The 26,588-nt window shown below is 37.9% G+C and overlaps 1 protein-coding gene across 1 annotated transcript; it reads right to left on the minus strand.

The window, feature by feature from the left end:
- Positions 1-4,631: 4,631 nt before the first annotated feature.
- Positions 4,632-24,724, minus strand: plpp2b (phospholipid phosphatase 2b). Its single transcript, XM_028445385.1, has 6 exons — positions 24,277-24,724; positions 9,595-9,746; positions 9,253-9,515; positions 9,087-9,144; positions 7,502-7,678; positions 4,632-5,591 (listed from the first exon to the last, which is right to left on the minus strand). The coding sequence occupies exons 1-6, from the start codon at positions 24,335-24,337 to the stop codon at positions 5,457-5,459; spliced, it is 846 nt and encodes a 281-aa protein (XP_028301186.1). The 5' UTR covers positions 24,338-24,724; the 3' UTR covers positions 4,632-5,456.
- Between the last annotated feature and the right edge of the window lie 1,864 nt (positions 24,725-26,588).

The following is a 26,588-nucleotide window of genomic DNA, read 5'->3' on the forward strand; positions in this document are numbered from 1 at the left end:
AAACTGCAACACAATAAAAGAGGTCTAGAAGATTCATATCAGAACGTGAGCTTATTTAGTAGTTTGTTCTACCCTGTGATGAACTGGTGCCTTGCCTATGGTGTTCCCTCCAGCTAGTGTCCTTTGAGAGCTGAAGATAGGCGCCAACCAAACCCCATGACCCTGACCAGGATGAAACAGGTTAGAAGGTGAATGGATGAAAGAAAACTTAGCTTGGAAAACTTTGAGAACACAATGTTCACTTGTTATAAGGATATGGAGAAAAACTACATTATTCATTCTACATTCCTTATGGCTAATGCTAAATGCCTTGCGGTGGATAAAAAGGTAAAAAACAAGACCGTATCTCAATAACTTGAATAATGTATGTAGATGTGAATAATGGGAAATTTGACAAAGGACAACAGCAGCGGCCCAACAATCTAGAGCAGTTTACATTCACTAAAAAACTTTTCTGTTATGTGCACATTAATCTAACACATTGTTCATGTATTTACATGAATAAAGAACAATTTAATGCAAACATACCAACCTCTTATGAAAGACTCCTATCATACAAACCGATACCTAAGTAATAAGTACACACTAGCTACAATATCACGGCACAGAAGCATATTAAAGTCCTTTACATTAGTTCCTTCCTTTTTCTACTCGAGTACAGCATTTGTTTTATCCGCCTCATTACCTTCCAAGGCTGAGCTTACAGCTTTCATACTTAACACATTATCTTACATGTTTTTACAACCACAGGCAGAATTGTAGTTTTGCCGGCAAAGAAATGATCTGGTTACCATAAAGACCACACATCATAGTATGGTAAGGTAAATGTTACACCCCGCAGTGAAAACAACATATATATACTAAGGTTATGCCTCCCTAGAGAAAAGAAAGTACATCACTGTAAACTTACTTGTTGTAAATCCCCCATCAGATAAAGAAACCAAATAGCTAAATAGTCACAGAATAAATATATGAAATTGTTTTTTATTCCCAGTTGTTTTGACAGCCCGATAAAAAAGATCCAGACCCATATTCCCAACTTTCATGGCATTGGGAGTGAGTAATAGGATTTTAAATAAAGAATGGCAGTGTTTTTCAGTCCCTCTGGCAGAAATTCGCCTGCAAACATCCCCTCGGGTGCAGTGTTTATTTCTTTATGCTTATATGTGTTTATTTTTGTGGCGTGCTCCATTATTCAGCTGCTGTGCCAGAGCACAGGCAGCCTGGGTCAACCTCTCATTATCTTGTGCATTTGGTTTAAATTACTGTTAAATGAACTTAATTTTGAACGTGTAAAGAAGGTAATGGATACATTTGATCCGACAACATGTTTCCACATTAAAGAATTGCTGAGTAAAATGTCTGTATTAGGCGCTGTAAGTCTTCATCTGCCTATATGGAACCTATTGTTTGTTTTCAGTGTACATGTATTTTTCTTGAGAGCTAGAAGTGACTCTTAAATTAAAGGAAAAGTGACGTGTTTGTGGAATCGTAGTTGAATTAGAACGTGGTTGGTTGAATTCTGTGAAGTTGGGTTGGAAAGATGTGAAGATTCAAGACCAAAATGGTGATAAATCTGATCATCAATTACAAAATAATTACCATTACTAACCATCGTCAACTCAAAACCCTTCTTTAATATAAATTACTTAACATCAAAAGGCTTAATTTTAAAGAAAATATCTAGGGAATACATTGATTAAATTATTCTCTAAAATACCAAGATCAGGCTGTCATGGGAACAGGGTAAATATATGACAGTAATTAGGCTAGTCCATCACGTGACTAGCACAGACAATCATGCCCTTTTTTTAAGATATCAGATATCACAAACCTTTACCATGAAAAATAGTACCACAGCTATTTTCGGACACACTTTTCAATAGGTCTGACTGACAATTTTGAAACTCAGGACAAATCATTGATAGCAAAACACTATATTATCCTGATCAGAGATCTGCTAGTGTTCCCTCACTTCTCCATAACCATAATGGGTCTACATGTATTTCGCAAGTATTTCTAAACTTTTCATGTGTATAGTGAAACATGTCTGTAATTGCCTCAATGTCATATACATCTAGCAATCCACCCAGTTGTTTAATTCAATTATCAGTATTTTCAGAGTTAAAATAAGACATTTAGACTTAGAATATATCTTTATTAAATTATTCGGTTTGAAGAACATAGAATCAATATATAAACTCCTTTCAAGCATAAAAATTAAACCACAGCCACAAGTGGACGATTAAAACAAACATCATTAGGCATAACACTATTTCTAAACATGAAGCAACATAACCAGCTTTTTTTTTTTTTTTTTCTTTCATAGTCCGATATTATTAAGACTCTTAGCCTGTTTGTATAATGCACACACAACATTAATGTTCATGTGGATCTTGTTGGGTTTTTTCTTTCTTATTATGAATTTTATATTTTGATAAGAGCTTTGAGATGATTTTGTTGTAATTTGCACTATACAAATAAAGTTGAATTGAATTAATATAGAAAGCCAAGGGTAGTTCTTGTGCAGCACTTCACTGCAACGAGATCCTGCCTTTTCTTACTGCAAATGCATGTTTTTAATGTGCAGAAGACCTCAGGGATCCCACAGCTACCTCCTGGTTATGTACCCCAACTCCCATTGGTCCTCGGCTTGGCTTCAGGGCCTCACAATAACTAGCAGGTGAAGTTCCCCCCACCCCCAGTGTCTCTCTTTATCCTGGTCTACTGACGGTCCTTCATGCGATACCAGAACTGTACAGGAGAACCTTAGCACTAAATAATGAATATCTATCAGCACTGAGAGGGAAACGAACACAAACTGATTTTTGAAGCAACATCAGGACAGTGTTACTAGTTTCAGACACAGCTGGGCCTGTAAATCATGACATCTGGCTTTGGTTTGGTACTGACACTTGATCCATTTGTGTTCAAAAAGGCACCGACCTGACCAGAGATAGCCTTAGTGTAATATACAGGTGAAAAAAAAACAACATAACACACACACATATGAAATAAAAACTAACAAGCATTATATATTTACAGAAATCCTAATACAATTGTCCTGTAGAAGGCGTCGTTATTGTCTTGTGGCTCATAGTGGCAAGCAGAGGTGATTGCACAACAACTCAAAGCTGGCACAACTTGGTACAATAATGAACTGTCGTTTGTCATTCAAAATAAATTAAACACCATTTTAAACATGGTTGTCCTATATTCTCATTGTTTAACATTGTCGAAATAATAATATACAAATCAAAGATTAAAAGATGGCAGTATACATTTGTGTATGCAAGTAGTGGTATGACACATACAGTCCGGAAGAATAAAAGTCGTTTAACTCAAAGCCTGGTACTTCTGCTTTCCATTGTACAAAGGACTGATATCTACAAAAAACATTCAAATGAAGCAGCGAGGAGACCAAGCTAGTCCTAAGTAGGACCCTGTTAAAGATGAGGAACAAACATACTGGCTGAAGTTAGAAATCAGCACAGGTCGATGACTATCACTGGATCAAGAGCCAATAAGATATACTTGGTAAAAGATGCCTTCATAAATTACATTAAGACACATAAAACGTTCTCTTGCTCTGTCTAAAATGGGGTGATGCTTAGATTGTAAAAACAGAGACTTTAGCTGTTTAGCATACACAAAAGGAATTCATCATTCTGCAGTAATTGCTTAATGTGTCCTTTGGTGTGTTGCTAGTTTAAGGTGCACTGATCAAATGTTAACAATGAATAAAGTACTTTTTAAAATTGCAGCTCAAAACTGTATCACACAAATAATTCATGGGAAAAAAAAAAGAGAGAAAGCCGACAAAAAAGGAAGTTGTGCGGAAAAGTATTAGCCCATTTACAGATTGTCTGTTTTTGGTCACGTCTTTGTATTCTGTACGGGAGACTCGAATAGAGTCGGGATTGTGTGATGAAAAGCGTTTGGTGTAGAACAGACTTACAATAGCGACGCTTTAAAAAGGAGAAAAGGTCAAAAAGTGCTTTGATACTAAGTGTGGTATGTTTCAGGAACTGGACCAATTTAATGAATTTCTGTTAGTTTTGTCTTCAAGCTTAAAGCTGATATCTGGAGTTTCTGAGAGGGCGTCTCGATGTCCCGCCCTAAACAACTCCAGTTACGCCCCCTGTCTCTGCAATCTACCAGAAGCCACGCCTCTACTTTTCTACACGCGCATCACGGAACATAACACGGTTGCATCGGGTCGCATTGATATAAGTCTATGGGTCAGGTAAGAGCAAAATCATATTTACCTGTTTGCTGTTGTGACGCGCTGCCCTTTTCCCGTACACAGTTCTGCATTCACTTTGATTGACAGTTTCAAAAACAGGAAGTCGAAGCCTATTGGCTGGGCGCAGTCGGCGATCGTTTCCATTTGTATAGGGGTCTATAGGACGAAGGAGGGACTTATATACATTAATGTATATGAATGACCACCAGCAGTAGACCATAGTACAAGACTAGTTAGGTATTTTTTTGCAAGAATCAAACAAACATAGATTTCTCAGAAACTCCAGATATCAACTTTAAGTGCACTTGGGTTAGCCAACAGGAAAAAGATTTTAAACCTAGCATAAAAAAATAAAAAATGAATAAATACAAATTGGACAAATACATAATTAAAAAGGCTTAAAAACTATATTTGGTGTTTACTCAGATTACAAATTCCAATACAATCAACTGAAACATATTTGTGTGACAAAAACCGAAGATTAGGGTTTGTAATCACATACTGTACACTGCATATTACTATATACTGAGCTACAAGTTTTGTTAATTATCAATGAGGTTATTTTTTCCATGACACCAGCTATTTTAAGGAACATTCAGGTCGGACTTTACATCTTGCATCTAATTCACCTTAAACTTCCGAAAGAGCCAAGCTGTAACTGCTTAGGGAAGCACATGAATATCCACTCCAAGTCAAAGTGAGTTTTCCTCCAGCAGAATGGCAACAATAGGAAGAGCAAACATCTGATGGACATTACTAGGGCAGAAGAGGCTTTCAATGGGATGTTTAGGTGCATGGTGCACAACTGTTCTTTAAGGTCCTTAGACAGCAGACCTGTAGTATGGCTTTGAGATCTTGGAAATGTTGTGTCCCTTTCTTTGAACAAAGAAAGTTGTCAAGGTGTCTTGAAATTAGTCCCTGGGTGTCTGATGATAATGTAAGCAGTCTTTGTAGTTTAGTGGAACAAATGGGGAATGAGTGGTTGGTGCAGAGAGGATGAACTGGTTTCATCGTTATTACAGAGGCACATAAGGCTGATTGCAAAACCCAGAAAGATACAAAAAAATTAAAACAGTCCCAACTATTGGAAACAGAATCAGGATCTGAGAAAGCTCCTGAATGCACCCTCAACGTGGACACTCCAGATTTGAGGTTGCAGCCTTTGTTTCCAGCATCTGGTCTCAAATTACACGGGACCAGAGTTGTGCCATTAGATGTAATGGTTGCTGTGGTCGGTTTCTGCTATCTGCAAACTGGGTTTCCTCTCTGGCCCGTCACCATCAGCTGCCTCTTGACTCGTGCAGCGTGGAGGACGCTTCTTAAAGAAGTCGGACACAAAGCGAACCTGCAGGAGAAGAGCAGACAAGGATGCTGTCACTGTGGAAACACCACCCTGGGCTGGAAACCATGATTGCACATGTCTGGAAAGGCAGTGCACAGCGGTTAAATGACTTACTAACATTGAAACGTTCACATCAGAGGGGAACACACAGAAAGAGAGGCACAGCCCGTGCAGGTCGTAAAACACCATACCGAGGATGGAGTAATTGCATGTAACACCATGAAGGCCAAAGGTACTGGCTCAGATCGCAATTACTCATACATGTGGACACACACACACATAATGTACCCACTACAAAGTTTCCACAAGGCAGCGCTGACAGTGGTTCAATCCAAACAGGGAAGTGGCCAAACTATGAAGAAAGCAGCTGCGAGTGTGTGGGTTTGTATTGAGACTCCCTCTAATGCTGTCACACTCATGTTTCGCTCTCTGCTGATTTCTTAGACCATGAAGACTAAATTAAGGCAATAAATCTTCTCATCAGTGGCTGTTGGCTTTGAGGTGAGCTTGGTGAAGACAACTTAGCAACAGAGTAGCATTAAATGTTGTGTTTATAATATGGAAGATCCCACCCAGGGTCAGTTTTCCTCAAGTTGGCAGAACCCATCCATCTTCACAGTCTGATTTGTACTCTTTAAGTATATGGTTTCTGACAGTCGCACGCACGCACACCAGTAATTTTACTTTTACTCAGGTACGTTTTAAAAGAAGTAAAATAATTCATTACATTTCTTCACCCATTCGTTACTGAGTAAATTATTATTTTTTGTAATTATTTTTTTATTTACGTTTCATGGTCTCTTCATAAACTACTGACCTCAGGTTGAACATACTCCATATCCACTTCTGATCAAAGCCAAGCCACTTTCTTTGGTTCTGATTGGGGTTTCTACCTATTCTGTGGTTACCCACATGGCACTGTTTCAGAGTTCATAAATGTAACTATACTTAGAGGCTGAGAATTGTTTTTTTTATATTTTGAAGTGAATTCATTGGTGTTAGTTTATTTGAAAATGAATTGTACCTTTTGACAAGCCTTTTATTTGATATAGATGAAGTTCCAAATGATCAAGATTTCATCTCTTCCTTTTTAGGTTTATACATGAGATGTTTACTGTATGTAAGGGAACATTGGCAAGATTTATTATCAAAGATAACGTTTGTGTGGTAACTTTTACTTCGAGTACCATTTCATTCAGCTACTTTTTACTTGTACTTGAGTATTGTATGCATGACTTACTTGTACTTGAGTACAATTTCAATTAGGGATGTTCCAATGCAACTTTTTCATTTCCGACATGATACCAATATTGCAGCCTTGCGTATTGGCCAATACCGATCCGATATCAGCATGAATCATACATACTTATATATATATATATTTTGTTTTAATAAAAAAATAATAATTACTTATTTTGTAGTGTGGAATGTGCTTGATCAAGTGATGTTACTCAAACAGAAAACAATAGTCAGCAACAGTGGGTGTGAGAAAAACTGACCCATTTGTTATTAAATAAATTGGTTACATCAATTTGAACCTTAAACATAATATCTACAGCATTCTACAATTAAATAAAATAAATTAAAAATGAATTGGAAAAACACAAATTCTAATCCGATATTGATATCGGACTGATATCCGATACTAATGTTGGCTCGAGACACCCCTAATTTCAATGAAGCAATAGTATATCTACTTGAGTAGGATATAGGATATCAGTACTCTTTAAACCTCTGCCTAACATACTAGTTACATTTATTGACTAAATATTAATACAGACAAGTTACCATTCACCACTTTGAGTGACTCATAGCTTAATTCAAGGACAGAAGTTTGTGGTTTCCTTTGGAAAAATAATATCCGATACTGCCACTGTTACAGTGTTTTGCCAAGAATTGCCATGGATACTCACATTGAGCACAGCGACGAGCGCACCTTGCAGCAGCCCCGTCAGCACGTCGCTCCAATGGTGCTTGTAATCAGAGACTCGGGTGTAACCCACATACAACGCAAAGGCCACCAGGAAGAACTGGATCGTGGGCCGGAGAAGTCTGGCCCATTTGAACCTCAGCCTGGCCTGAATGTAAAGCTAGACAATATGAAGAAGACAAAATAAACAGTCAGGGGGTTTACTACTCAGAGGATCAGAAATTACACCAAGTCAAACTGTCTGTGTAGAAAACTTATCAAACAGATGTAATATTCCAGTGTGCAGAGAGGTTTTTATCTTGTGACTGAATCAGAATTAGATTATAGGTTTCAATGCCCTTTCACAGCATGACTCACACTCTGGCTCACTCACCAGCTATCTTTAACACCCACTAATCCTCACCACAAACCGATTTATGGTTAATTGTTGAGGTATTGATGATGTATTTGCACCAATAAACAATTTCTCTGAAACAAAACCTCTGATCCTCAAATTTTGGGGTAATCAACTGTTGGGTGTAATGTATAAAATATAGGTTAATCCTATGCTATAACGAGATTATATGATGAAAACAAGGCTTTTAGCAAAACCATGAAATTGTGATTTCTTCACAAAAAGTCTCAATAACATTTGAGTCCTTGAGCATATTGGTCTGATTAGTTAAACTGATTTTCCAAAAACGTTTAGAGCCTCAATTTTTCCCCTATTTTACTGTAAACCAAATATTGGGGCCAATCCAGGACAAGCCTCGTGTTTGTTTACTCTGACTACCAGCAATATCACCTGCCCTCTTTTGGAGTTACAGCTGGAATAAACAGCAGGCTGCAATATCAGGAAATAATCTCACCGTCTAGGAACTTTCAGCTGTTTTTAGACTTATTTGACGCCTCTCCTCCTAAAGTAGTGGCTGGTACCTCATAGAATGTAATTCAGTGTATAATAGGTGCTGACTACTAATATAATTTATACCCACTGTGCACTGAAAACCACATTTGAGTGTAAAAAACAACTACAGCCAAGAAATTATGAACCTGGCAAGAGAACAGACTTCTCCAGAGTTTCTGCTCGGCTGCTGTTGTTGGTGCAAAAACTGGCAAGGCACTATCGTTGCCCTGCTACAAATCCTGACGGAAAGAGCCTCAAACATCTACAGATGTGGACATGAGCCAAAGATCCACTGTCCTTTCTTTCAACTCAAAGAAGTCTCCTTGTTTGGGACTTGCTGTCTAGCGCTGATGCTAGCTTTTTAACTCAAACAGAGGAGCCGGAGAGCAATTCACTGCATCAGACGGAAAGACAAGGCACACAGTGCATTCTTCTCCCTCATCGTTGCTGGGAAAATACTGCAAAGGTCCTCAGACTGTTTTCCTAACAAACTGCTCACATTCTTCCAATGAATTTTTGTTATTTCCTTTTATGTCTACGGGCACAGAAAGTCTCTACTGGTCTTTTCTGCTTCCTGCCTTTCAGCAGATCCAAATGCATGAATATTTTTAGATTGAGTTGCATGATGACATGATGTTCCTAATGATATACAGTGATACTCAATGCTATTTGTAATACTCACTGCCAGGAAGAGCATGCAGTACATCCCAAAAGAGGAGTGGCCAGAGTAGAAGGACAATCTAAAAGAAGAGAAAACATATCAAATGCATGAAATACTGACATCTTGCAGTATTATACAGAAACACAAACAATGAAATGACCTGGATTGAGGATTCTTTCCCTATTACCTGGACTCTGTGACATCCAGAGAGTTTCCTGTACAGTTGATCTGTTGCATGTACCCTATGCAGACTTTTGGCGCACAAACAGACATGAAGTTCGGCCTTGGGCGTCCGATTGTGAACTTGGCGAGATCTGTCAGCGACTGGCTGACTGCTGCTCCAAACAAATAGGTGCCAACTACCTTATAAAGGGCAGCTAGATACTGGTTGAAGTGTGAGTTGGAATAAATCCTCTTGCTGTAGACTAGATAGGCTTCTCCAGATGAGATCTGAAGAAAAAGCACAGAACTTGTGTCATTTTACTCGTTTTCATTTTGATTTGAGAAACTGCCTGTAGGTAAAGCTTACAATGACGATGGTACATGTGATGGTAACAGCAGCCAGCGTGCCGTGGGTGATGGTGTCAGGTTTTACAGGGTACATGATTGTGTCGTCATCGCAGTGAATCCCTCTTTGATAGGGCCTGTACACGAGGTTCATGATGGCGAAGGGTAGTGCCGCTAGAGACGCGTCATGAAAACAAAAACACAATCTTATTATTATTGTATTTTTATTTTATTTTGTTATTATTATTATTATTATTATTATTATTATTATTATTATTACTATTACTATCTTGTTATTTTATTTAGTTTGCAGATATTAGTCTAACTACTCTTATATTTATGTTTATACTTCTTTTTTTATTTATTTTTCTTTATTCTAGTTGATTGTTATTATTTAATGTTACACTATCTGAGAGAGCACAGGTCACCAAGACAAATTCCTCGTGTGTATTCATACACTCTTGGTCAATAAAGTTGATTCTGATTCTGATTCAAGACGTGCATTAGTTTTTGACTAATAAAATTATTAAGGTTCTGGGTTAATAAAAGTTTACAACCTTTAACCAAAAATGGTTAAAAACTAAACATTTCTATTAGGGAGGACTTTAAAACCCAGACATTACATCATTGTCTAAATGGAATGAAAATGTTTCGGTCAACATGTTTTCCCTCAATTTCCAAAGTTTCAAAATTAAAATGAACACACATACTAACACACACACACAGACGGTAGATTTGGTAGTGAAAGCATCAGCCATCAGGGCAGAATAGCAAAGCAAGGAATTACAAAAATAAATGGTGCTAAATAGCTTCCATACACATGTGCATGCGTAAGAATTGCAAATCTCACACACGCAAAGGAGAATACAACCAGTCAAAGGAATGAGGCAGACCGCCACCTCAACTGAAGTAACTGAGTAACAGACATATGACTTAAAACTGACAGTGTGGAGAAAAGACCACATCCAACAGGAGCAAAACCAATGCAGATTATACCCTTGAGCTTCATGTGTTCTCGTTTTATTTGGTGGTTTTTCAGATTCTCTATCAAACTGTCATCCTTAGGTGGATAAATAAATACATTTTCAAGGTAATCTAAAAAAGATTTTGTCTACAGTGTCTGTGTCTTCAAATTAGTTTTTTTGATCCCTGCGCTGTTGCATGTGTGTTCCTAAAAATCAGGTGTGGTCACAGCACAGTCCAGTTAGAGAACCCACTATGCACATGGCCTGTAGGGGATTACAAAACACACTTGGCCAGGCAGGAAAAAAATATTATACATCTCAGTCTGATTTACAGTAGTGAGTCTGACAATCATTTACAAATAGCATTTATTCTGAGAATAGATAATGTAGTATGATCAGCCTGGCCAGTTACACATTTCACATGATTTTCAGTGCAACATAATATAGATGTTGCACTTTGTGGATGGAAACCAGCTCTGTAGTATGTTCTGTGTTACACTGAGCCCAGAGAGGTGGAGTAATGGAAATCTGTGAATATCTTTCTAACTTAGCCTAACTTAGGTGCACAACGGACCATGGACTGGTACTGGTCCGGGACACAGTGGTTGTCTTTGCAAGATGGCTGAATGAGCTCTTACCGAGGACCACAGTCGGCTCCTTTTTCGCCTCTCCGGAGTGGCAGGTTTATCTTACCAAACCACGGCCCTGAGTCATGAGGGAGTTTGATGGAGCTGAATGAGGTGGGCGCAATCCTCCTTCAGGGAGAACAAAACTGCCCAAAATATCGACACAATGTTTAGGGGAGTCTTTTCCTGATGTTAATTACATCAAGAGCTAAGAATTCAGGGATAAAGTGCTGAAAATGATGATTACTTTCAGCCCTAGGAAGGAATTCATTCCCCACCCTGATATCCATCACTTTCCAAAGAGAAGGCAGACAGAAGGTTCTGGATCCACTGTTGAAATTTATGAATGCTAAAATAACAGCCATGGCAAAGCTGCAGGAGCTTGAGAAGTGCACTCACCATGAGTATTACATTGCTGAATAAATAGGCAGTGCAACCCTACCTTATTTTTAAAAATGTCTGTCATAGCCTTAAATTCAGGAAAACTCCCAAAGACATCGACCGATGAAGAACCATTGAAGGATTTGAGACTGAGATTGTAGGAAAACTAAGTGATTTCTACCTTTGCGAACACTAAACCAAAAAAGCTTTTTTTAAAATCAAAGATTACCTGAAAGGTGACACTTTCCAAAAGAGACTTTAAATCATTCTATCCAAAAGCCCCTTCAATTAAAAGATGAAGTCAACACTCAACCAGACAAACCTAATGACCCAGAGTGCACAGAAACATGCATTGTCAGCTTGAACGTCACACATGAACAGTACAGACATTCTTCACCGACTCCAGGCAGAACCAAAAGGAGGACCGGAGATGACAAAAAAAAGAAGCTTTTGTATTGGAAAAGCATAAACAATGGCTCTCATTCAGATAAACAAGGCGGCACATTGCATCTGGTTACCAGACCTTGGATGGGCTGAGTTTACAACAAAGAGACAATCAAAGTGGAAACAATAACCTGAGAATCTTCTTGTGACATTTAAGAGGCTACTTGTTTATACAACTTGCATGACTGGATTGTTTGGTCAAATCATGGGTACTTTTCATCGCTTTCTTTTCAAGTCTCGGATTTTGACAAAAATCTAACCAAAAATAGAAGATTCTAGACTGGTGGGGTTTCGAATTAATATACAGATTCTGGGTCATTTAAAAAAACAAAAACTCTTTATCTCATCATTGGGGAAATTAAAAATATGAATCACTCAGTTTGTAAAATAGGAGAATACGAAGAATACATTTTATTTTCATATATGTACAGCTACATAAAGAAAATGTGTTCTCTGTATTTAACCCATTCCTGAGGAGCAGTTATGGTTCAGGGACTTGCTCGACATCACTGTGGTCAGGAATGTTGAGCTCACCAGGTGAGATTCGAACCGGTGACCCTCTGATTACAAGCCCAATAACGATCTTTATGAAATTTGATTCAGTTATGTTGGTTCCTCAATTAGCCCATCGAGTTTCATTCAGATCAGATCTGGTTTGTGCACATCATCTAGGGCTGAACGATGTTGGAAAATAATCTAATCGCATCTTTTTTCGTCAATAAATATTTTTTCAAGGGCCTCTTGCCATGTATTTTTCAATATACACAAGTAATAAATTAATCTGTTTCATAATAAATAATTTCAGATTTATTTAAACTTTAAATAAATATAAAATATAAATTTTAAAGCACAGATTACAACAATAAAGCAAACCTGTGGCTTTACCTCTTCAACATATCTGACTAACTTCACGTTTCATGAAACATGTGGACTGCACTTCTTAAACACTCTCTGAACTTAACAGGACAGTCTATAAAAAAAACCATATATATATATATATATATATATAAATAAACTTACTAATATCCAGTCAGTAACATCACACATAATAAAGTGCAGGAAAAGTCAGGAGAACTAATATCTGCTTAAACCAATTGGACGTTTTTTTGGTAAAACAAACTCCCAATGACATTTGACAGCATGTGCAGACAAAGAAAAAAAAATTGCAGCCTTTGCGATTAGAAAATCACGTTTTATGATACTGCGATATTATTACGAATGCAATTCACTGTTCAGCCTTATTTTAATCGTGACATTTGGACCAACTGCATGGTTTTTAATGGGAATAGAAATTTCTTACAAGCCTTTAAAGCGTGAATGATCATTGTACCATGATATGGATCACTAAACCAGATAACTGCCAATAACTGACAAAGAGGATTTGTGCTCTTGATCTTGTTTCCATGCATTTTATTTTATGCCAATGTTTACAAAGGCATATCATCACTTTGAAGTTATTAGAACAAAATATAAATAGCTTTACACATCAACATTTAGGTTAAGAGTTTGCATGTTCTCTTTGATCACGTGCCCGCCACAACAGTCTTTATTTTTGGGGCTCTAATCCCATGTCGTAATGACAGCAAACACTTTTCTAAGACTTTGTTGAATCATGAGTTTAATTTGTTTCTGCAGACCGTACCTTAAACAGCAGAATGCTTCTCATCCATCTAGTTTAGCCTTTAGCCTCTAGTATGTCTTTCTTTGAAGGTAGTTTAATGACACCTGTTACACGAGGGTCCTTTCCCACCAAATATTTGGTCATCTTAGATTTATCTTGTTCCGCATATTTGTCATTTAACATAGTTTAATGTTTTCTGTTGCACTTTTTGATCATGTAAAGCACATTGAGTTGCCTTGTCTACGAAATGCGCTATACAAATAAATTTGCGTTGCCTTGCACTTTATAGTCTCACTTAAACCAAAAACCTTCTTTGGGAATAAACATTGTGAATTTTGTGTCTGTACTCAGCATCCTGTTTAGTAGACACTAAAGGGGAAAACTGTACTGAGTTTTACAAACTAAAAGTTCACGCATTTTGTAGACACTCAAAATTGGTTGGATAGGATTTAAATAAGCATATTTTTCTATGGTTCCAGCTCTGGATTTTCTCGAGTAAAGCTTTTGGCATACACCAAGTATTACTAATAAACTGTATTAAAAATACTGATGACCAAACATTCAAAACCACATTCAGACCCTTGCATGGTAAAATGTACACAGCATGTGGACTACCCGTTATCCAGCTTCCAAACATATCATCTGAGTGCTCGCAGACCCTGACAGGAAAACTAATGATGTTTTTCCCAGAATTGGAGGAAGTGAATCACTGTTTTTCTGTCAGTTAAGCTAAAGGAGAAATGGAGAGACGGGATCACGTAAGATCTGTTTCAAGCCAACATGTTTAACGCAGCATGAATTTCTGCCAGAATTTGAAGTTACTTAAAACAGCAAACTACATTTCTAAACATGTACAATTATAATTTTTTTTACAAAGTTTGTGTTAGTTCCCATATTTTGTTTGATAAATGTCATCCCAAAGCAGGAGGGTGACATAACAGTTTCTATTTTAGAAATGAATGAGGTCAACTTCAAACTGTTGGCTCCATCAAGCCGTGACCTTCAACTCTCACTGGATCGGTTCGCAGCCGAGTGTGAAGCGGCCGGGATTAAAATCAGCACCTCTAAATCCCAGTCCATGGTTCTTGACCAGAAAAAGGTGGAGTGCCTTCTCCGAATTGGGGATGAGATCCTGCCCCAAGTGGAGGAGTTCAAGTACCTTGGGGTCTTGTTCACGAGTGAGGGAATGATGGAGCAGGAGATTGACAGGCGGAGTCGGCACCAATCCATCTAGGCGAAAAGGGAGCTGAGCCAAAAGGCAAAGCTCTCGATTTACCAGTCAATCTAAGTTCCTACCCTCACCTATAGTCATGACCAAAACAACATGGCCATACAGCCTGTCATTGCCCGATCTCGTTGAATCTCAGAAGCTAAGCAGGTCTGGGCCTGGTTAGTAATTGGATGGGAGACTACTGAGAATTCCAGGTGCCACAGTCCGGGGCAGTCACCCCAGTGGCATCCGTCATTGTGTCCTGGGGCCAGAATGTATGAAGTATGAATGTAGTGTATGAGAGTGTTGGTGCTGGTCGGAGGGGCCAATGGCGCACTATGGCAGCCTTGCTTCTGTCAGTCTGCCCCAGGGCAGCTGTGGCTACAATACTAGTTTACCACCACTAAGTGTGGAGTGAAAGAATAATGCCTTAATTCTGTAAAGCGACTTTGAGTGTCCAAAAATGTGCTATATAAAATTGATGTATTATTATTATCATTAACAAGATTGAGGGAACAAGCTACGGGTGGCCGGGATAGGGAGATAGGGAGTTCAGAGTAGAAACGCTGCTACTCCAAATTGAGGAAGAGCCAGATGGATCAGGTCAGGGCACATCCCTCCGGAAGGAGACCTCGAGGAAGACCCAGGACACGCTGGAGAGACTATGTCTCTCGGCTGGCTTGGGAACGCCTCGGGATCCCACCAGAGGAGCTGGAAGAAGTGGCCAGGGAAATGGAGGCCTTGGCCTCCCTGCTCCCTGCCCCCGCGACCCGGCAACGGATAAGCAGAATAAAATGGATGGAACTTCAAACTGTTTAATATTTTTACCACAAGCTGAGCACAAGCATTAAACACTGCACAGCTAGAGATGGCTGTATTTGTCCTCATTTAATTAAATTCATCAAAAGAATTAGAATTAAATAACTATTTCCATTTGAAGCATTCAAACTCATATTACCTACAAGTTTACAAACGATGTGACTGTTAATCATATTTTCAAAAAGAAAGAAAATTCTGTTGAAAAGCAGACGTACACATACACAAGTCTTTGGCAAAAATAGAGCAGTCAGCACACAAAACAAGCCTCTGGCAGACCACGAGACAATCCCGCAACCCAAAGTTATTTTGCTCCTGAGCTGCCATCTCTCAAAAACCCAGTAGGGCCTCGGACTCAAGTTCACTTCAAGACATCTGTGGAGATATTATACTCGAAAAAATTCTGAAGAAATAAATGCAGTGGGATGAAAGAATGGAGTGGTTTATTGGAGGGAAACCTTCTCAGACACCTGCTTTGATGGAGTGAGGAAGGAAAACCCTGCCAGGTTGGAATGTCGCCTGAAAACTAATCCACAGCTGCCAGCCAAAAATCTGCAGCCAAAGCAACTAAAGGGAGCGCTGTTTAAAGTTGGAGGATGTGATCTTCCTGTTTGAGATTAAGAAAGGCCCACTTTGGCAACAGTTTGCAAAAGTTAAGGCTTTCTCATTCAACTTGCAGAAATTTAACATCAAGTTACCATGACATTCACTGCTGAAAGAAAAGCCAATAATGTAAACAAAACAAGAGAAAAAAGTGGCTATTGCTGGGAATAATAATCCATGTCAGGACCAGTGCCTGATATGACCTTTTTCTGATCATTAGCCACTGTTGCTACGGCTTTTTTAAAGTTACCAACTCTCAAAAATTGTTGTTTCAATACAATTGGACAACAAAAGTCCTTGAACTAGAAATAAAAATGATCTTCAATGCAAATCACTGTACACACCTAAATCAAAAACTCAACATAGAGCTTTATAAGTTTATTCAATGAATTTTTCATGCCATGGTTGTCGAGTCTTGGCCCCAGAAAAAATAGAACTAACTATATAGAAAAAAGAACAAATGAATTAATATATATGTTGTACACTCACTGTGTTTTATGTCACTTCAAATATTTGTATATCATGTACATTATATTATGTATTGTATTTTTTCAAATGAACTTGGGAAAACTGTAATGAAAACTTTGTGTTTTTTTTGGGGGGGGCCAATGCAATCAAATTATGAGCGTGTGTTCAAAGTGCTGAGCTTGTCACTGTTTGATCACCACATGGGTTTGCTCGATATTGTGCAAGCGTCTGTGATGCAACAAAACTCATGGCTGCAGACATCCTGTTGCACGTGGATGGTATTGATACACCCTGGATAATGACGGTACGATCTGTCAGTAAAGCACAACAACTTCAGCAGTGGACCAATAAGCACAGTGTGCAGGCAACACTGCTAGAAGTCAAAGTCTCTGCAGTTCATTTGTTATTCGGCAAGGCTACAACATCCAACCACATGTATCCACTGTAGCTAATGGAAGTGCATAGGCTTCGTCAACACATAATGAAAATTTGAATACTGGTATAACACAGTCACATATTTTTTAAACTTTCCATGGTTTCCTATAGATTTCCCTTTTTATTCGTTCCCGACTTGTTGAATGTCTTTCTTTTCTATGCAGTCTTTGTTGTTTTCTCCCACTGTCTTGTTCCCCACATACTCTAAACACAGAGCATAAAGGCCTCAGTCAGTCGATGCTCTTTTAGTCAAATAAAAAATTTGAATTTTATGAATCATGGCCCAAAGCATCCTCTTGCTCGGTTTCAATATCCTGTGTATCTTTTCCCTAACCCATGCTGGTCTGTTGTTATGGTTTGATGCATGATAAGAAGGTAACAGCTGTCAGTCACACTGTTGATCGTCTGAATGCTGCTCCAACAGTCTGTGAGTCCAATCCATCAGACCAACTACGGCCCATTCCCTGTGTCATCATAACCAGCTGCACCTGCAAATCCATGTGGGCAGACAGTTATTTTCTCCAATTAAAAAAAGTATATGGTGTGGGTTTTCATTACGCATACTTCCAAAGAGTGTAGATCCTTTGCATCAGTGTTCTCATGCCCTCCGGCTGCCCTGCTTGCTTTAAAATATTCCTTCAGGGTCGCAGCTGGAACGTTTGCTCCTACGTCTAATTTCCTCTGCTCTCGTTTCCTGTCTTTCCAGTTTGAAGGTCACTCTGTGGGTTTCTTCTTTCTCCGTCTTACTGCTCGGTTTGGATTCATCTTTTCTTTCTCTTGACAACCCTTCTTTCCATCTTCTCTTCTCAACAATCTCTCCTTTTTTATGTTTCCACGTGATCTTTTCATTTTCTACATCATTCTCATGGGAGGTGACTGAAAAGAAAATATTTTCCCAAAGCTGCAGCACAGGTTTTCTCTACCTTTCTTTTGTTTCGTTTACCTTCATCAAAGGGCTTGTGTGGACTATATCAACAGAAGCAATGTTACACATTTTCAAAGAATATTTGAAGTCGACAAACAACTGAACCTTCCTCTCAGTGCCCGTCGTACTCTAAAGCTCGACTGACTAATGTGGAAGGTATGTGCTGAGCGTGCAACCTCTGTCGGCATTAACCTCTGGAATTCTAATTCACACAAGGAACGCCCAACTACACCAGTCGCACAAAATCCTGCAGCTGCCCATTCTTTATTTTTGATCCCCCTGTTTCACTTCATCCATCAGTGACACATGACTGGGTTCAAGCAGAGCAGAGGGAAACTGGGCGGCGGGCAATGTTGTGCGAGGAGTAAGAAAGAAGCTAAATTGGGGCTAGGAATCAGAGGTTGTGTTTAAAGGGGATCAAAGAAGTAGGCCACACAGGTTTTGACCCAAACCCAAAGGTCTGCAAACAGAGGTTAAAGTATCTTTGATGTGAGCTAAAAATCAACAAATAACATGCCACTGTTCTTCTAACATGTTTTGATGCTACATTAGCATTTATACTGTTTTATTATGTAGAGTGAGTGTGGATTTAACCACATTAAGTGCACACAACTCCAATAACACACAAAGCAAACACATAAACACACTAAACCCTTGTTGATCACTGTATTAATACTCAGATCGGTCCTTGTTCTAAAAACAAACATGAATGTTGATAATTTGTTCCTCGGATCAGACAAACACATATTTGTGGCCCCCACTGAGATAAAAAATAGACCATCTCTCACTTGGGCAATGAGGATCACTCCATTTTGTTGTTTTGAATGTGTCTTTGCTATTTTCAGATTTTGTTTTCATCACTTTCAGGCCGGGCTACCGGACTCAAAATGCAACTCACTTTGTTGTTGTTGTTGTTCTGTACACTAGTTAAAATCGCTACTCCTCTGTTATTTGTGAACGAATTGGGCTGAAATTTGGTATGTATAATGTATGGATGTGCACGCATCGACACTCTGAGCTCAATTTTTGATTTGGGCCCCTAAAAGAAAAAAAAAAGAAAGTTAATTTTTCATTTATTTGAGAGTCAAATATTACAACGGTTGGCGGTACCGAATCATTGACACATACCAATATATAAATGGGGCCCATTACCCCTTATGTGTCACGGGGCCCCCTTTTTTCAAATAACTACTCCTTTGTAGTTCTCGTTAGATCAGAATGTAGTTTGGTATGAATACTCTAAGAATTAATATGATGATAATATGATTCTAATCATTTCCAAATTTATAGGAACATAGTCGTGTGATATATAGTTTCAAAGGTAATTCAACGTAGATTACGATTATGCCTAGCACAATTCGATTTGGAGCCCAACCCCCCTTTTTTTTGCAATTGCCATTAAAGTCATTTTCTCATTTATTTGTGAGTCAAATATTGCGACAGTTGGTGGTACCGAATCATTGACACATACCAAAATATGAATGGGGCCCATTACTACAAATGTGCCACGGGGGCACCATATGGAATGACTACTCCTCCGTTGATGCTTGTTTTACTCGGTGGAACCGAGTCATTTGACTGAATTCTCGGGAACATGGTACGTGCTCTATGGCGCGGGCCTGGCCGTAGTTCATTTGAACTTGATAGGTAAAGAAAAGCAAGATCTCAACTGAACCAACGACAACAAAACTTGTTTGTTGTCTCTTATTAAGGCTTGGGTGTTTCCTATTTGTATGAAAACACAAAGCACTTTGGACAAACACAATTGGATCACAAGTCTAGCACACTTGTTGAATGAGGAGGCGTGTTGATACTTTATGACTTGATGCTAATCTTTGAGGGGGTTTGTTATACACATTCAGAGGGATTTCTAAATCCATTGACGAAGGAAATTATGATTCTTGTACTTGTATCAACTTGTATCACTAACTTAAATATGACTTCTTAAATGTATATAAATCTAAGATAGTGTTTTGTTGGCTGGTAACTCTAGCAATCTGATGTTCGGCGTGAATACTGCAATGCTGTTCTTTCTCAAGGGAATGCAGCAGTTTGTAAACAGAGATCCAGTTTCCATGACACAGCTCTATGGAGGAAAACTATTCCCATTAGGCCTTCTCACAGCTTTTCTCTGAGAACTTAAGACGATCAGTCTTCTTAACAATCCCCAAGAGAAGCTAAACTCCCAAGAGACAATAGAGCACAGCCTCGCCTACAAACTCAACAAACAACCAGCAAGGGCAGAGTAGGAGATTAAAAATAAGATATACACACTAGTCAAAGTCAACAAATCAAAATAATGCTAGGAAAAGGAAACTAGTTACATTTTATGGTAGCTTTCCTACTCTGCTTACCAGCCCTATTGTATCTGATAATTGGCCAGACATTGACGAAACCAATAATCAAAAAGTACATTGGTATTCATGCTCTAAGGAGATTACGATACAGAGTAGACATTGGGTGTGAACTTGAGGAAGAAACACAAAGCAAAAAAGTGAGCGAGGTTTCACACCATCGGTGCCTTGCTCCTTAAACATACCTCACAGGTAATTGTCATTCATTTTGCTGATAGCAGCAGCCAAGTCATCGAACAGCTCTCTTACAAACTACTGCACCTGCAGAGCTGCACCTGTAAGAGCCAACCGTGGTGTAACGCTTGCTGGTTTAACTGGGGTAGGGCAGGGTGTGTGAGACACAGCGTGCAAAACAAATCCCTGACTAAAATTGGGTTTCCTCTAGGGCTGGGCAAGATATCAAGATATATTGAGTTTTCTACTTTGGGAATATAAAAAATTACAATATCGCCTGTATAGATATATATATTTTTATAGTTTATTTTGTTTTAAAATACTCATTTTAAGAGTCGCTGCTTACACTACTTCTCAGAAGAGCATTAAAAGCCCAGTTAGATGGATTTCTGAGTGCATTCTAACCCAGACCTTCATCTAAACATCCACACAACAGAACTCACTCACACTCTCTTATAAAGAGTCTGGTCTGTTAGGGTAAGAATTGTGCAAATTTGTCTACAAGCATGATATTTGGCGTTCTTGCAGTTTTTGACCTGCTAAATTCAAATCTGGCAGGAGCCAGTCATTTCTCAATGGGGTCGCCATATTGGACAATTCAAAATGGCGGCCACCCAAACACAGGTTTTTCTGTTACTAGCCAACCAATAGCCACATAATTAAAATTAAAAACACATTTCTAAGGTTCTGGACCTCAGGAATTCTAAATACAATGCCTATTTGACACTAACCTTGACTGGCATTGCCATATTGGAAAATTAATTTAACATTGACCATTAATGACCAAAAATGTCTTTATTTTACAACATAGAAGCCCGACATCCCAGATCAAGGTATCCTTAATTGATCAACCAAATCAAATGTTTGATAATAAATGTGTCTGTGTGGCATTTAACATCAGCAAATTTAAGCCTGAATTGTCTTTCTGGTAAGACTTTATTTGAATTCAAAATATCAAGGAATAGGGTTATATATATTTATATCGTATATCGCCATTTTGAGGGAAAAATATGGAGATATGAGTTTTTGTTCATATCGCCCAGCCCTAGTTTCCTCCCACAAGCAGTAGAAGTAAGGTTAAAGATATAAAGTGTTGCAACTGCAAGGAGATTTAAAAAAAAACTTGTGGAATTGAGCAGGGATTAATATCAACCGACAATGACAAACGAAAGTCTACTCAAAAACTCAAAAAACTGCTTCATTCCAAGCCATTTGTACTACTATTGTGGCGTAGGCAGTGAAAGGAAATGAAGAGGAAAAATAGGGGTAAGTTGCAGGCAGCTATCCAGACAGGACCACCCAACATAGGCTGTAATCCCAGACTTGTGACAGAGAAATGGTGCAGTTTATCAAAGTCAGCTCTCAGTAGGGGTGTTAAAAAAAAATCGATTCGGCAATATATCGCAATATTACATCACGCGAGTCCTGGATCGATTCTAAATGCATCTGTATCAATTTCTTTGTGTGCGTATTTCCCAAAAAATCAAAAAGAAAGTACTAACTTTCTGCATTTATTTGTTCTAGGCATATACCTCAGTTAAGTTGCACTAAAGTCATGTAGCACTGAAGTCAAAGTTGGTTTAAATGCCACAAGCATACTAAAGCCAATGTTTTAAATGTAAAATATGCCAATAAAATATATTTCATACATAATGTTCTCATGAAGGTGTACAAATTTACAGATTAGTTGTTTCTTAAGTCATATATATATATAAAATTGCAATAATCGCCTTATACTTTAATATCGGGATATATCGCATCGTGACCTATGTATCAGGATACGAATCGTATCGCCAGATGCCAGGCAATACACACCCCTAGCTCTCAGTAGAAGTGCCAACAACAGGACTAAAATAAGAACCTGGCCACATGATGTCTGTGAGTCCTCCTGCTCACCTCACTGCCCTTAATAAACAACGCTGGATGGAAATGCTGCCAAATGGTATATCTAATGTGTGATTGTGGCATAGACATTAAAAAGAAGTCCCCACCTCTGTGGTACATTCCACATGTGGGAAATATCAGTGCAGATGCATCTGAAAAGAGCTTCTCAGTGTGAAATATTGGAGGGGGTTGTTGTTTTTGTGTTTTCTTCTTATTAGCCTCATGACTACATCTGTGATGTCATCAAATATCGGTGCAATTTGCAATACTCTGTTAAGTGCAACGCTGTCGTGTCAATGGACTACCCACCTGCCGGCCTGTAAAAGGGGCATGGCTAGGAAGGAAGCCTTAGGGAGGGACTAACTCCCAACAATCGTTACCATGATGTGTGTTTGGTCCTTTTGTTAATATTTAATGATCTGATCATTCTTCAGTGTGGCAGGAGGCATAAACCAGAAGTAATTGATTGCATAGATTAAAAGAAAACCAAAATCCCACGTGAATTATTTGCTTTACACATAAAAGTAAACACGTGAGAACTTCACGGATTTCCTTCACCTGTGCAGACGGACGCAGACGCACACACACGTGTTGATGTTATCGATTCTATCAAGAAGACCAGCTCAATTATTCTCATTAAACAAACACTGTCACTACATGACTGCTATCCATTTCATTTGAGCATGTTTGAGTACACAAATATAACTTATACACAGGTTCCTAGAAGCTGTTTGGTTAGCAGACCCGAACAATCACTCCATAACACATGCAGCTTCAGCTCATCTCAGATAAATCTACAAAAAACAGCCACTTGTTGAATAATATTCAAATCTTAGAAAGAGGAATGTAAGGAAAATAGTTCAACCACTCACTGTATTTAAAGAGGTGAAAATAAAAATGGCTTACTGGTACATTAGTTATTGTTATACAATCCTTAAATGTTGGGTAAAAGTTGTATAATTTGCCTTGTGCCAAATAGCAGTGAAATGATACATTTGTGATTTAAGAATCACTTCTATATATATATATATATATATATATATATATATATATATATATATATATATATATAAAACATTATAGTGTTAAATTGTACCCATGTTTATTAAGTGGTAAAATATGATCATCAAATTGAAGTGTTGGCTTTTTTTCCATTATATATTTTAAATACTTCTTAGAATTAAGACAAAAACAGCTAGTTGGAAATGCTGCTCTTGCTTTAGACAAAATTAATAATTAACAGTGGTGCACAAACATGGTACTTGTCAAGTTTTGGGAATTTTTGGTGACACACATAAAATCTGGGACCAGATGGAGTCTTGGACCAGTTTAAACTTTCAATTTATCTCCCAATCAAACAATAAATAAGTAAAACCAGCAAAAGGACTACATTTCTGAGAGGAAAAGTTTTAAATATTCTATATATTCACTTTTACAGTTGTATTTATTTATTTTCGGTTATAGACCAATAACATCTGTATTCAACAAGTGTACAGGAAGAATATTTTGACCTTATTTCTCAGTTTTTAGATGAATTAATTAATTAAATAATTCATGAGTCCAAGTTGGGCCGCAGGCCTTATGTTTGACACCATGGACAACAACACCAGCCTGCCCTCCTTTAGTGTTGTCTCTTTTAGATAATGGCTACTAATAATGACAGTTCTACATGTGATTATGACTTGTTGTTTATTTTTGCGTCACTGACGTAAAAAACAAAGAAATGTTGCGTTCACAGACAATCCGAGCACTCACATTGTGCTGACGTACACTTTGTACCGACTGGTCGATAACTTACCGATTATAACGCACAGCACATCCATCACCACGTACAGCGCCTTCTTCCACTGGTCCTTCATCTCCGCCGCTTTTCTCCAAACTGTTGACACTTAAAGACTAGTTGGTGAAGAAGTAGGAGTCCATTAGAGCTGCTGTCTGTGTGGAATCAAAGCAAACAGCCAAAGGTAACCTGCACGACGAGTTCTTCCGGGATCCTGTGCTCTACCTGTGCTGACATTGACAGCAGAGGTAGGTGTGGGACTGTGTTAAACCCACACTTTATTTAAACACACACACACACACACGGCGTCTCGAGCTCTGCTGAGCCCGTCTCTGCACATCACTGCTTTAAACACACACACACACAAACCCGAACAAAGACAAAGCCAGACTTTACAAAGTAGCAGTCAGCTAAAGAATAGTCAACCCGGGTCAGACCACGCCACAGACTGCCACTAGTCCCTCCCCTCGACGATCCGGGGTGTGTGAAATGATAGACTCCTCCTACAGTTAGGCTGCGTCCGAATATAGCCCCTCCTATCTCCTTTCTTGATCCACTGTTCCTTAACCCCGTTGATGACGTCACGGGGTTTAGGAAAGGTGTTAGGAGAGGAGTTATAATCTGATAATATGTCTTACATATAATGAGATATGGGTTTTAGATTATTTATTTAAAGTTGTTCAAGGCATATTATTGCATTGGTAATGTCAACTTACATGATATCCGTGACTTGTCAGTGTTCGGGTGTGCATTTAAATGTTGTCGCCATAAGGAATTGTGTTAATTTCAATTAATGTAAAACAGCATGTTCTAAATCATTGTTAAAAATGTGTAAATGCTACATTTAAATGTAAATGTTAAATGTAAATGTAAATGTTAAATTTATATCTAAATCTAAATGTTAAATCTAAAAGTAAATGTTAAACCTGTCACCAAGTGTAAAGCTATTTAAGTTTAGAAAATATGCAAAGTGGGCAGGTCAGCGCCTGTCTATAACAGGGCCCCAGCTAAAAACATTTAGATTTACATTTAACATTTCGATTTCACTTTTACATTTAGATTTAACATTTATATTTCACTTTTACATTTATATACTTTTACATTTAGATTTAACATTTAGATTTCACTTTTACATTTATATACTTTTACATTTAGATTTAACATTTAGATTTCACTTTTACATTTATATACTTTTACATTTATATACTTTTACATTTAGATTTAACATTTAGATTTCACGTTTACATTTAGATTTAACATTTACATTTAGATTTATTTGGCTTGATTGTGTTAACACATTTGAACAATAATACAGAACATGCTGTCTTACATGAATTTGTCTCAAATGAAAGAAAAAAAAGATAGACAGTGGGGAAGTTTTTACATTCTACATCCCATACTGCAGGAAGGAGTTTATTTTACAAGCGTTGCTGGAACTGAAGTTAAATTAGCGTGACTTAACACCAGCATGAGTCCAGAGACCTGATGTTTTTGTTCCACAAGCACTCAAGATATTTCCTCTCCTCTATGCTGTTTGCATCATACACATACTTTTATCCATGTGGGTAAATTAACAGCTAATTTGTTAATAATAATTTGTTTAAAAAAAATAAATAAAAAAAACCATGTTTGCACATATTCTATTCACTCTGCACTCTGGTGTTAAGTAGGTAAATGACATGCATACATCCTATGCAGTGGCTTTATTTGTTTTTTTTGTATTTTTTTGCATAAACACATGATCTGAATACAGGTAAATTGGAAAAGTAAGTACAGTGGAAAAGTAAGCCCATAGAAAACGTTTAGGGAGTGAAATTAAGAGAAAGACTCCTCTGCCCCCTCCTGGATGGTCCTGTCCTGGTCACAGGCATCCAAATACTCCATGAATGATATATTATTAGTATTATTAAGGTAGAATTGTGGGAAGCAATAATATTTCTACACTATGGAGCTAGATAGTATTTATTATTCAATCAAAAATAAAAACAACTTCTCAATCAAAGCAAAAATCACTTAAATCAAAAATAAATATTTTCAAAGAAAAAGTGTCCAAATCCAAAAAAAATAAATATTTAAGACCCAAATAATTACTCTTTTTCTTGAAATGTTTTATTTTTTGATTGAATAATAAAGACACCCATTATATATTATACCCATTATATGGCCCAAATACAAAAAAGATATCTTCAATCAAAAAAACGTGTTCAATCAAAGAAAAAAAAAGTGTTCAAATACAATGATTTGGGTCCCAAATATTTTACATTATTTTTTTTGCATTGGAACACTTTTCTTAGATTAAAATATTTCCTTTTGATTAAAGTGATTTTTGT

Source organism: Gouania willdenowi, chromosome 4, assembly GCF_900634775.1.
Source record: "Gouania willdenowi chromosome 4, fGouWil2.1, whole genome shotgun sequence".
Classification (NCBI taxonomy): Eukaryota; Metazoa; Chordata; class Actinopteri; order Blenniiformes; family Gobiesocidae; genus Gouania; species Gouania willdenowi.

Excerpts from the sequence above, each read along its gene's own strand:
- plpp2b (XM_028445385.1), bottom strand. The coding sequence starts at position 24,337 with ATGAAGGACCAGTGGAAGAAGGCGCTGTACGTGGTGATGGATGTGCTG. Across the intron at positions 9,516-9,594 it reads TCACATGTACCATCGTCATT|ATCTCATCTGGAGAAGCCTA; the intron begins GTAAGCTTTACC and ends CTTTTTCTTCAG. Across the intron at positions 9,145-9,252 it reads CTGGATGTCACAGAGTCCAG|ATTGTCCTTCTACTCTGGCC; the intron begins GTAATAGGGAAA and ends CTCTTCTTTTAG.